General features: G+C 47.2%; 1 protein-coding gene across 1 annotated transcript in view; it reads left to right on the top strand.

Moving 5' to 3' along the window:
• SLC9A1 (solute carrier family 9 member A1) overlaps positions 1 to 11,669 on the top strand; it is a 123,730-nt gene extending 112,061 nt beyond the window's left edge. Inside the window, exons 9-12 of the mRNA XM_040424263.1 lie at positions 4,145 to 4,259; positions 4,392 to 4,493; positions 10,406 to 10,478; positions 11,370 to 11,669. Coding sequence (XP_040280197.1) covers positions 4,145 to 4,259; positions 4,392 to 4,493; positions 10,406 to 10,478; positions 11,370 to 11,644 — 565 coding nt within the window. The 3' untranslated portion in view covers positions 11,645 to 11,669. The remainder of the gene's footprint in view (positions 1 to 4,144; positions 4,260 to 4,391; positions 4,494 to 10,405; positions 10,479 to 11,369) is intronic.
• The last annotated feature ends 349 nt before the right edge of the window (positions 11,670 to 12,018 follow it).

Raw genomic sequence — 12,018 nt, 5'->3', positions numbered from 1 at the left:
CAAGAGATTTAAAATGGAGACCATAAAATCTACCACACTGCCCAGAGTTTTTTCAAAAATGTCAGAAGTCATAAAATTTCTTCACCTTCAGGGGGTACAGATCGTTCCATACCTGGACGACTTTCTGGTGTTTGCGGAGTCGCGCCAACTTCTACAATCACGCCTCAAGCAAATCCGGGACTGTCTTACAGATCTAGGGTGGATAATAAATCCCAAAAAATCAAACCTTATCCCCAATCAGGAAAAGGTATTTTTAGGGGTGCTGTTGGACTCAAGGCATCTAATGTCTTTCCTTCCTCAGGACAAACAATCTCACTTAATCCAAACAGTGTCTCTTTTTTCCAGCAGGGATCGGTCCTCGATAAGAGACATCATGGCTGTACTGGGGCTGCTAACGGCCGCAATCCCGTTAGTAAGGTGGGCCCAAAGTCACACAAGAGCCCTTCAGGCCTTTCTCCTATCCTCATGGGACGGAAAGAACTCTCTAGACAGGAAAATTCACGTTCCCAGACAGGTAAAACAGTCACTAACTTGGTGGAGAATAAAGGGAAACCTGAGCGTAGGGGTTCACTGGCGCCCAAAAGATGTTATGGTCATTACAACAGACGCCAGCAACTCAGGGTGGGCAGGCCATTCCTCAGGATCAGTAGTTCAGGGATCCTGGGAAAAAAACATGCAGGACGCCTCCTCAAATTTAAAAGAACTGTCAGCTGTCCACAGAGTTCTCCTTTCCCTTTTCAAAACTGCCTCCCCAAAGCACGTAAAAATATTGACGGACAACACTACAGTTGTGGCGTACGTAAACAAACAAGGGGGAACCAGAAGTCACTCACTGGCGGAAGTATCAAAAAGCATTTTCTGTTGGGCAGAAAGAAACCTTCTGTCCCTTTTGGCGGTACATATCAAGGGGGAAAAGAACGTGGTGGCCGATTATCTCAGTCGACATCTCATAAGAGAAACCGAATGGTCCCTAAATCACCACGTTTTCAGCCAGATCTGCCAGATGTGGGGGACCCCAGTGTTAGATCTGTTTGCCGCAAAAAGCAACAGGCAGGTCACAAAATTCTGTTCCCTCTCGCAAAAAGATCATCCGGTATGGCTAGACGCCCTCTCCCGGCCGTGGCCAAAACAGCTCCTTTATGCCTTTCCTCCATTCAGTCTCATTCCAAGAGTCCTAGTAAAAACTCAGGAAGAGAGGCTCCATGTAATTATGGTGGCCCACTTCTGGCCAAGAAGGGCTTGGTTTCCACTCCTGCTCAAACTATCAGCCGGAGTTTATTGGACACTGCCGTCAAACCCAGACCTACTCCACCAGGGACCAATAAATCATCCCAGTGTAAAGCAACTCAGTTTGACGGCCTGGAATCTGAACGCCTCCTGCTAAAACGGAAGGGCCTGTCAGATGCGGTTATTTCCACGATGCTAAAAAGCAGGAAACCCATAACTTCCCGGATCTACTTGAGAACCTGGAATGCCTTCTTGTCCTTTTTGGGAAGTGTGGATTTTCCTGATGTTCCTCAGGTCCTCCAGTTCCTGCAAGCTGGGTTGGAAAAAGGCCTCCGCCCGTCAACTCTAAAAGTACAGATCTCGGCGCTCAGCGCCTTCTTGGACGTAAAACTGACAGATTCCCCTCTGATCAAACTTTTTTTGAAGGGGGCAGTAAGAACTTCCTTCTTCCCCCGTCCGGTGGTTCCTCCCTGGGACTTGGGCCTAGTTCTGTCTGTTCTCACTACTCCTCCGTTTGAGCCAATTAATAATATCCCTCTAAGGCTCCTCACCATGAAGACGTTTTTTTTAGTAGCCATAACCTCTGCCAGAAGAGTGGGGGAAATTCAAGCATTTTCTTGCAAGCCTCCCTATCTTACAATTCTGGATGATCGTATAATCCTCAGGCATTGTCCTGCCTTTCTCCCAAAGGTGGTATCCAGATTTCATCAGGAACAGGAAGTCTCCCTACCTTCGTTTTTTCAGTCTCCATCTACTGACTCGGAGGGAACTCTCCATAATCTGGACGTCAGGAGATCAGTCCTTTCTTACCTACAGGCCACTAAGCCGCTAAGAAAATCGGACCGCCTCTTTCTGCAATTTCAGGGCCCTAATAAGGGGCAAGCGGCTAGCAAATCAACCATAGCTAGATGGATTAGGAACGTAATATCCTCTGCCTACGTTACCAAGAACTGTCAGCCACCAGAGGTATTGAGGGCTCATTCTACAAGGGCAGTGGCCTCATCCTGGGCAGAGACGAAAGCAGTCCCTCTGGAACAAATCTGCAAGGCCGCCACATGGGCCAACCCTATGACTTTTTTCAGGCACTATAAGCTAGATGTAGCAAGGGATCAGGACTTGTCCTTTGGTCGTAAAGTTCTATCTGCTATAGCCCCCCCCCCTGATATTTGATTACTCTGTTAGTCCTCCTGAGAATGCCGTTGTGGAGGCGCCGGGGAAAAGGGTAAATTACTCTTACCGGTAATTGGATTTTCCAATAGCCTCCACAACAGCACTGGTTTCCCTCCCAAAATTTTGTGTGTAGACGAATGATGTAATTTGTTTACTATAATATATAATTTTTTCTGCATCACTTCTGTGTCTACTCTTATTGACTGGTAAGGTAAGGGGAGGAGGCTCCTTAAATCCTGTGCTTCCTCGTTGTTTCCTGTCCTGGAGGCGGGGACACCCTCCTGAGAATGCCGTTGTGGAGGCTATTGGAAAATCCAATTACCGGTAAGAGTAATTTACCCTTTTTTGACACAATAAAACCACAGAGAGCTATGGGGAATGGATATTGCGGATGTGCTAGCGACAATCTAGCAGCTCATGTCCTCAGCTCTTTACCCAAAATCCAGGTGACAGGTTCCCTTTAAGACAAACAGGGATCTATGATCAAAGCTATTATTATATCTTAAATAGGAAGAACTTGGAACAAGTCTTTCCTGTGGGAATCTATCACTTAGCTTGGCGAAGAATATTACTATCTATATATATTGTGGGGGGTTAGCTCTTCTCCGGGGGTCATTCACACAAGTATCGTCGCCAGACACCAAGTTTTAGGTCCAAACATCGCTTTATTTGGCACCTCAGCAAACCAAACATAAATGATACAAAATAAACACCTGCCCGGCTGGGCTCTAACTAAACATATAATAACCTGACTCGCCTAAAGGACCGTTCACACACGGTCATAACATGCGGCTTTCTCAGCCCAATAGTCCAGCAGCCTCCAGGCTGTAGCAAATGCAAGTCCCTTTAGGGGATTGTGGTCCAGCAGTCCTCCCGACTCTGACCTTGTGGCCCTTGTACCACAGGCGTCACTGCGTCCCCCAAATTCCATGCTGTCACTTAGCCTCGTGGTCCCTCAGCCTAGCCCAGCTGAGACCACACAGACAGAGCCTCCAGGCCTCTGTCCACAGGTAACACACTCCCCTCTTTCTGACACTCTGGGAGGTGCCTTATGCCAGCCTGATTACCTCCAGCTTGTCTCACCTGTGGTGGAACAGGGGTGTGGACCGCACTATCCACCCCTTCCTTGCCTCTAACCTGCGTTAGACCTGTCACTGTCTCACAATATATATAAGCAATCATTTAATGCTTTGATAGATTGAGTCTTGATTCCTCTGCAGGTAGAATGAAGCCTCACAATATCCTAAGACTACATTTCAATATGAAGATAATCAATTAATTTATTTATTTGCCAATCTAGATGGTATAATTTCACCCACATTATCCAATTAGTCTTAATAAAATGAAATATCATTCTTTGTGTCTCTTACCAAGTCCTAGTAGGAATCTCACTTCTGCTCCTAGGAAAGCTGGGTGGTCCATCATCGCATATCTCACCATGGCTTTTATCTTGATAGACCCCTCTAGAGAACTCAATTTGTCCTTGTGTGTCTAAGCCTGTCTTCTAACCTCTGTAGGTGTCTAGCTCTTTGGTTTTATGCTTGGTTCCTCTGGGCCAATAATTATTACGACCGTGCACATTTGTTAGAGTGCGCTGGGTTAGTGAAATGCATGAGACTGGTCTGTATGCATGTATGTTGCCAAATTTGAGACTTATCAGAATAAGGATTTATTCAAATTCCCTTTAAAACAAACCAATATCTATTTGGAAAGCTTGCATGTAAGATTCACACATCATTCTTTGCAGGAATATTCAACCAAAGCCTAAGCTATCAGATAGAGTCATTCCAACACTATCTAAAGTTAAAGAGGAGGAGATACGCAAGATTCTCCGCAACAACTTACAAAAAACACGTCAAAGGGTGAGATGATTTCAGAGTCCCTATGCACCTTTATTATCTTTTATGTTATCAATAATTGATTTGTCTCTAGCCATGTTTTTATGTGTGACCCCTGCTTATATTGCTTATATTTTTTTGTTCATCCAAATCTAGCTACGCTCTTACAACAGGCACACATTGGTTGCTGATCCATATGAGGAAGCCTGGAACCAGATGTTACTCAGACGGCAAAAAATTAATCAGATAGATCATCAGGTAAGTGTGCAATGAATCATACATTTAAAAAAAGACCTTGCGGTTTACTCTTTCAATTCTGTAGCATCCATTTCCTGTGGGAACCTGATGATACTTTTGTTATTTTCTGACATGGTAAAGTGACGTCTGTGACAATGCTTTATATAGTGTATTGCATGGTCTTATTTCTCGCTCGTATCATTGGGGGACACAGAACCGTGGGTATAGCTGCTTGCTACCACAAGGAGGTGACACTAGGCTAAAAAGTGTTAGCTCCTCCTCTGCCAGCTATACCCCCTCCAGCCTGGAGAGAGCATAACAGTTTTTATCTTAGTGTCGTAGGAGGCAGGACCTCCGTGCTTGCAGGGCGGCTTCCTTTTTTTTTTTTTTTTTTTTTTTTTTTATCTCTTTCCCTTTTAGGTAGGGGAAACCGGCACCTAGCCCCTCTGTCTACCCTGGGAGCTAGACCGGTGTCTTATTCCCTCACTACTCAACCTCCCCAAGAAGCAAAAGTGGACCAGGGGGAAGCCCAGCTCTCCTGCTTCCCGCCAGCCAAAGGGTCACCTTGATCTGGCGAAACCCCCCTGCCATTCCAGTCTTCTGCCACTTTGGGTGCCAGCTGCTGAAGATGTGACCCTGCTGGTAGTCAGAGAAGAGGATGAAGATGGGGTGAGTAGTCGGGATGAGGTGAGTACCCCCCCTCCCCTCTCGGCCACTTCGTGTGTGTAAGGGGACTTTTAACATGGTCATGTTATAGGTTCAAGTCCCCAGAGAGATCTCTCTTTATTTCTGGGATAGGGACACTGGGCACATTGGTCATATTACCTCCGGCCGATTTACCTGGGTATTTTTGTCCCGGCTTCCCCTTGGGCTTCCTGTTTTTTTTCGGGATCTGGACCGCAAATATTTATTCCCGGCCCGCGGGTTGGGATCACTCTGGCCGCCCCAGCTTCTTGGGAAGGGTAGGCCGCATTCGGGCCTCCCACTGTGACGAAAGGGTGCAGGGCTAAGTTTCCCACCGCAGCTCGGAGGATTCAGATGACCGCGGCCACACCAGTGGACTCGGACTTCAGCCGGCAGCACGCGTCCCTTGCATACTGGTAGGGCGGTTCCTCCCCCCTCCAGCTTTTTGAGTACATCAGTGGGCAGCCATGTCCGAACCCACTGGTGACCCCCGCATTCCAACAGCCGCCACTTATTATGCATTTGTGAAATGCAACATTAAGTTTCCTCGCGGCCAGCCGGACTCTGTCTGCTCCGCATGCTGTGAGCCAACACAGGTTCTGACCGCCCTGACCAGGTGGAACCGGACTGGGCTTGTGCCTTATCTCGGGCAGTGGAGGACCTCTCTAAGATATCCCAATCCACCCTTACTCTCATGGGTCGATTGGTTGATCTCAACCTGTGCAGTCAGCGCCATCCTCTAGAGAGCGCCTTAGGGTGAGACCTTTGCACAAGTGGCTCAGAGCAGGACGTCATTTCTCCTCTGACGCTTCAGCATCTCCTCTCCCCCCATGGGTCATGCTTGGACACAACCTCCCTCCCAGGGTGTCTCTGACTATGGATCCGGAACAATCTTCCAAGATTGCTTCCATGGTGGACAGCTTAGTTTCTGCTGTCCGTCACACTTTCCATGTGCAGGAAGACTCCCCCTCAATGAGTCACCAGGGAGTGTCTTTTCTCCGAGCCAGGCAAACTCCTAATGCCTTCCCCTTACATGACGACTTTTCGTTTGTCATTGCCAAGGTGTGGGACCATCCAGATCGTCGCTTTAACACGCTAAAGCTACTTGATCTGCTGTATCCCTTTCCGGCGGACTGGGTGACTAAGTGGTCCTCCCCTCCAAAGGTGGACCCTCTGGTAGCACGCCTCGCCAAAAACACCACCATTCCGGTAGCCGATGGTTCAGCCCTGCAGGACCCAGTGGATCGGTGGCTTTTGGGCGAAGTCCATTTTTGCGGCAAGTGGCTCAGCGCATCGGCCCATTTTCACCTCAGCTTGGGTGGCTAAAGCGGTCTCGGATTGGGCACTCCGGTTAAACCAGGACTTGGCGGCGGACATTATGCTCACCGAGCTCCAGTCCTTGGCTCTGCAAATTTCACAGGCAGGGAAGTATGTCTGTGAGGCATCCTTGGATGCGGGTGCACTTGTTGCCCACTCATCGGCTCTCGCGGTAACCTTGAGGTGCGAAGTCTGGCTTAAGGTTTGGGCAGCGGACTCTTCGTCAAAGCGTTCCCTTACCAGCCTTCTGTTTGCCGGCTCCCGTTTGTTCGGGACCCGGCTTGATGAAATCATCTCCGAGGCTACGGGCGGTAAAAGTACCCACCTCCCGCAAGGAAAGACCAGACACTTGTTTCGCGCTAAGCAGACAAGTGCCCGTGTCTAGTCCTTTCGTCGCTTCTCCGGCACGCGTCCAGCAGCTGCAGCAGCCCCTTCCAGATCCTCTACGCAGGACCAGCGGAGGAAGCCATTCTTCAGACCTCAACCAGCCTGGCGCCCCAAGGCACAGCCTGGCCGTTCCAGGTCTGACGAGCAGTCCTCTGCATAAAGATGCGCCCCCACCCTCGTGGTTGGGGGGGTCGCCTACTCCTTTTTCGGGAAGTGTGGCAGGCCCACATCTCAGATGTGTGGGCATTCGAAATCGTAAACTCGGGTTACAAGATCGAGTTTGCGTCCCTTCCTCCGCAACATTTCTTTCCCTCCCACCCACCCGGGGATCCAGATTGAGCTGTTGCTTTCTTCCAGGCAATTCAATCTCTCCTTGCACAGGGTTTTATTCAAATCTGTTTGTAGTCCCCAAGAAGACGGATCAGTTCGCCCGGTTCCTCCGGGTTCAGCACTTCAGAATGGAGTCCCTTCGCTCCGTGATTGCTTCACTGGACCAAGGCGAATTTCTCTCATCCATAGACTTTCAGTACGCGTACTTACATGTCCCCATTGCCCCAGCGCATTAACGTTTCCTCCGCTTCGCAGTGGGGCTCCATCACTATCAGTTCGTCGCCCTTCCCTTTGACCTGGCGACGGCACCGTGAGTCTTTACAAAAATATTTGCACCTCTCCTGGCACTTCTTCGTACCAGGGGCATCAACCTGATTCCCTATCTGGACGACATTCTGGTCAAAGCGGCGACCTTCGATCAGAACGAGGACAGCCTGCGTATCACTTTGGATACCCTAGCATGGTTCGGGTGGTTGGTGAATTTCCAGAAGTCTTCTCTGCGTCCTACCAGACGGATCACTTTTCTGGCGTTGGTGCTCCTCCCTCTGGACAAGCAGCTGGCTCTTCGTCGGTCAATCCGCCTTCTCCTCCGGCGCAAGTACCCTTCAGTTCGGTTTTGCATGAAGGTATGGGTGCAATGGTCGCTACTTTCGAGGGGTTTCCGTTTGCACAATTTCACACTCGTTCACTTCAACGGACAATCTTGTCATTGTGGGACAAGTCGCCGGATTCCCTGGACTGTCACATCGTCCTGCCCCTAGGGGTGCGTTCAGGACTTAGGTGGTGGCTTTTGGGGAAATCATTTCTTCCAATCTCATAGACGGTCATCACCACCGACGCCAGTCTCCAAGGTTGGAGCAGAGTCTTCCCGCCTCAGATGGTCCAAGGTGTATCAACATACTGGAACTCCGGGCCATTCATCTGTCTTTTCTACGTTGGGCCCCTCTCCTGAAGCGCTGGCCCATACGAGTGCAGTCAGACAACGCCACGGCAGTGGCTTATATCAACCATCAAGGAGGAGAACTGGACGGCAGATTTCCTTAGTTGGACGACTGTGAACCCGGGGAAGTGGTCTCTGCATCCGGAGGTGTTCGAAGCGATATGTCTCCGGTGGGGCTGACCAGAGGTGGACCTGATGGCATCCAGACTCAACCACAAGCTCCCCATCTTCTTCTCTCGAACAAAAGATCCTAGGGCATGGTGACACCATGGGGCGGGTGTTCCCTGGTGTACGTGTTTCCACCTCTCCTGCCCCGAGTCTTACATAAAATCAAGATGGAGGCCATCCAAACAATCCTCATCGCTCTGGATTGACCTCGTCGCGCATGGTACACAGACATAGTTTGTCTCCTAGGAGACACACCGTGGCTCCTTCCGCTCAGACCAGATCTTCTCTCTCAGGGTACTGTCTTCCACCAGAGTTTAGAGTCTCTACGTTTGACGACATGGCTGTTGAAACCGCCATTTTGAAGCAGCGAGGTTTCTCGGACAGGGTCATCTGCACCATGATTAAAGCCAGGAAACAGGTGTCGTCCAGGATTTATTACAGAACTTGGAAGTCCTTTTTGCGTTTCTGTGAAGAACGTAGCCTCCCCCGCTACGCTTCTCTCTTTCGGTCATTCTTTCATTTTTGCAGTCGGGTCTGGATTTTGGCATTGCCCTTAGTTCCTTGAAGGGACAGGTGTCGGCGCTGTAAATTTTTTTCCAGTGTCCTCGGGCACTTCAGGCTTCGGTTAAGACCTTCCTGCGAGGGTTGGCCCATACCGTTTCTCCTTATCGTCCTCCCTTGCCTTCTTGGGACTTGAACCTGGTTCTGTGTTCTCTCCAATCGGCTCCATTTGAGCATTTAGACACAGTTCCCCTCCGTATTCTCTCCTGGAAGGTCGCATTCTTGGTGGCTATCACTTCCATCAAGCGCGTTTCAGAATTGGCAGCGCTTTTCTGTAAGGAACCCTTCCTTATTCCGCACCAAGATAAGGCAGTACTCCGACCTATACCTTCTTTTCAGCCGAAGGTCTCGGCCTTCCATGTCAACGAAGACATCGTTTTTCCGTTATTCTGCCCCTCTTATTCGCATTCTAGAGACGTGGTTAGAGCTCTCAGGATTTACTTCGTCTCGAGAACTTTCCGCCGTACGGACTCCGTTCATTATTCCGGAAGGTCCTCGCAAGGGTTTTGCGACTTCCAAGGTGACGTTTGCCAGGTGGATCTGGTTGGCAATTACTGAGACATACCGCTCCCGGGGCAAGGTGCCGCCCCTTGGTATTACGGCTCACTCGACCAGGGCACATCTTGGGCTCGTTTCCATCAAGCTTCAGCTTCACAGCTGTGCAAGGCAGCGACATCCTTGCACACGTTCACCAAGTTTTATCAGGTGCATACTTTTGCATCGGCGGACACTGTGCTGGGCCACAAGGTCTTGCAGGCAGCGGTGTCTTGAGCTTCCGCGAGGCTGTTTCCATGTGGATGTGTTCTTCCGCCCCTTGGGCTGCTTTGGAACATCCCCACTGTTCTGTGTCCCTCAATGATACGAGCGAGAAAACAAAATTTTTGTGAACTCACCTGTAAAATCTTTCTTGCTTAATTCATTGGGGGACACAGCTCCCACCCATTCGGTTTTTATTATAACCGCAGGTGCTGGCGGTTTGTTTGTTTGCCAGTGGGGTCCTCAGTTTGGTTCGGCTCTTCTGGCATTACTTGTGTTTGCTATATATATATATATATATATATATATAATATTTTTTTTTTATTTTTTTTTTCCTCCTCCTACTGCTTGAGCACAAACTAATATGCTCTCTCCAGGCTGGCAGCGGAGGAGCTAACACTTTTTAGCCTAGTGTCGCCTCCTGGTGGCAGCAAGCAGCTATACCCACGGTTTTGTGTCCCCCAATGAACTAAAGCGAGAGAGATTTTACAGGTGAGTTCACAAAAATCTTGTTTTTTGCCTTTTTTGAACATTAGGTCCAATTCTTTTAACCTGGAAAATCTGTTTTACCAAAGATATAGTATGGGAGTCTAAATTATGGGATTATTCTGCATTGATCCAGTCTAGTGATAAACTTCAGTACAGGGATTGCACATACCTGTGTATACATACGCCATAAATGTTTCTCATTATGGGCACAATACTTTTAATGTATGTGAACTATGAAATGTTGTAGTTTTAGGTGAAACTGGTACCGGATGAAGTCATTTGTTTATTGCATTTTTTCCAGGCTGCTAATTATTTAACCGTTCCTGTGCACAAGTTGGATTCGCCTACTCTTTCCAGGGCACGTGTTGGTTCAGGTGAGAATGTGATTAACAAGAAAAGTATATCTGTGGTATATAGAAAATAGCAATTGGCCTTGGTCTAACAATGTCTAGATGGCATAGCAGACAATGTTTTATGCCACTATGTACTATTTTACAGCTTATTCAGGCAGGGCCTTATGTAGAGTTCTTGCTGCATTTATTACACCAGGTCTACTTATAAGTTTATGTGTTGGCAGCTTTAAGGTTGTTTATCCTAGTAGTATCCACAAACCAGAATTGAACAGTTCTTAATCCAGAAAGAAACCAGTTGCTCACCATATACTGGTATATGGATGTTTTGGGTGTTCGAACATCAGACCAAAAAGGAATAAACTCTATATAGAATTCGATTGGCACACTCACGATTTCTGGCACCATTTGCTCAAAAAATATTTATTTTGGAATATAACTTATTTATTCAAAATTCTAATTAATTGTATAAATATTGTCACAAATGAATGTGTAGTATAAAATAAATGTTTAAAAAAAAAAAAGTGGCATATATAAATTGCTCTATCTGGCAATCCTCCCATAAAAAAAGGCATGTGTACACACCGCAGGGAAGTCATATACTGAAATAAGAGAGCAATCCAAAATAGTGACTAATTAAAGATGGTGGTTAATCCAGTATAATCATTTCTATTTATTTTACCAGACAGAAAAAAAATCACATTTTTTTTTCTTAGTTTTTCTTTGTTCTGAGTTGTGATATGTTGGTGTGTATAAACAGTAATCCTAAGTGATAAGTAATGGACTAATTAACAACTTTTCTGCTATGTGCTAAAGTGGCAACGTATTACTTGCACTGTATTTTCAGTAGTATGGGCTTCAGGTGTCGGTGTACTTGTTTCTACCTTTAAAAGTTTAACTTGTTCTTATACCCAGATCCTATCGCTTACGAGCCAAAGTCAAATGCTGGAAATCTTCCAGTAATTACCATTGACCCTGCTTCCCCTGAGTCAGTGGATCTTATTGATGAAACGCAAGAAGACGACGACGAAGGTGGGATCACCATGGTAGCCCAGGAGCCCCCTTCACCTGGGGCCGATGATGTGTTTCATCCTAGTGAAAGTTCTAACACCCAGCGCTTACAAAGATGTTTAAGTGATCCTGGGCCTCAGCCTGAAGAAAACCAACCTTTCCTGCCCAAAGCAGAGTGATCTGTAGAGTATGTAACTGGGCTGAGGGGGTCGCAATAGTCATTCTACACTCCACATCCCTCCCCTCCGAATCTGTTGGTATACATTCATTCTTAAATTACAGACTTTATCACCTATTTATGGGTTTTTTTTCAGTCACTTGTGCTCTCATTAGCCTTCATTGCCATATTTTTATATATTATTTTTTATTTTATATTTCTAACCAAAGAAATTTGAATTGCTGTATATTTGGTGTCCTTTTATGGTTTATTTTATTGCTTTTTTATATACATGGTGATAGGTCTTGCGCTCTTGTTATACTTAATAATCTTGTGTTAAAAACAGATCCAAGCCTGTTTTACTTCAAGAACAGAGGCATAGTAAAATATCAGGAT

The sequence above is a fragment of the Bufo bufo genome, chromosome 3 (genome assembly GCF_905171765.1).
Source record: "Bufo bufo chromosome 3, aBufBuf1.1, whole genome shotgun sequence".
Taxonomy (NCBI): domain Eukaryota; kingdom Metazoa; phylum Chordata; class Amphibia; order Anura; family Bufonidae; genus Bufo; species Bufo bufo.
This window is presented reverse-complemented; position numbering and strand designations above follow the sequence as displayed.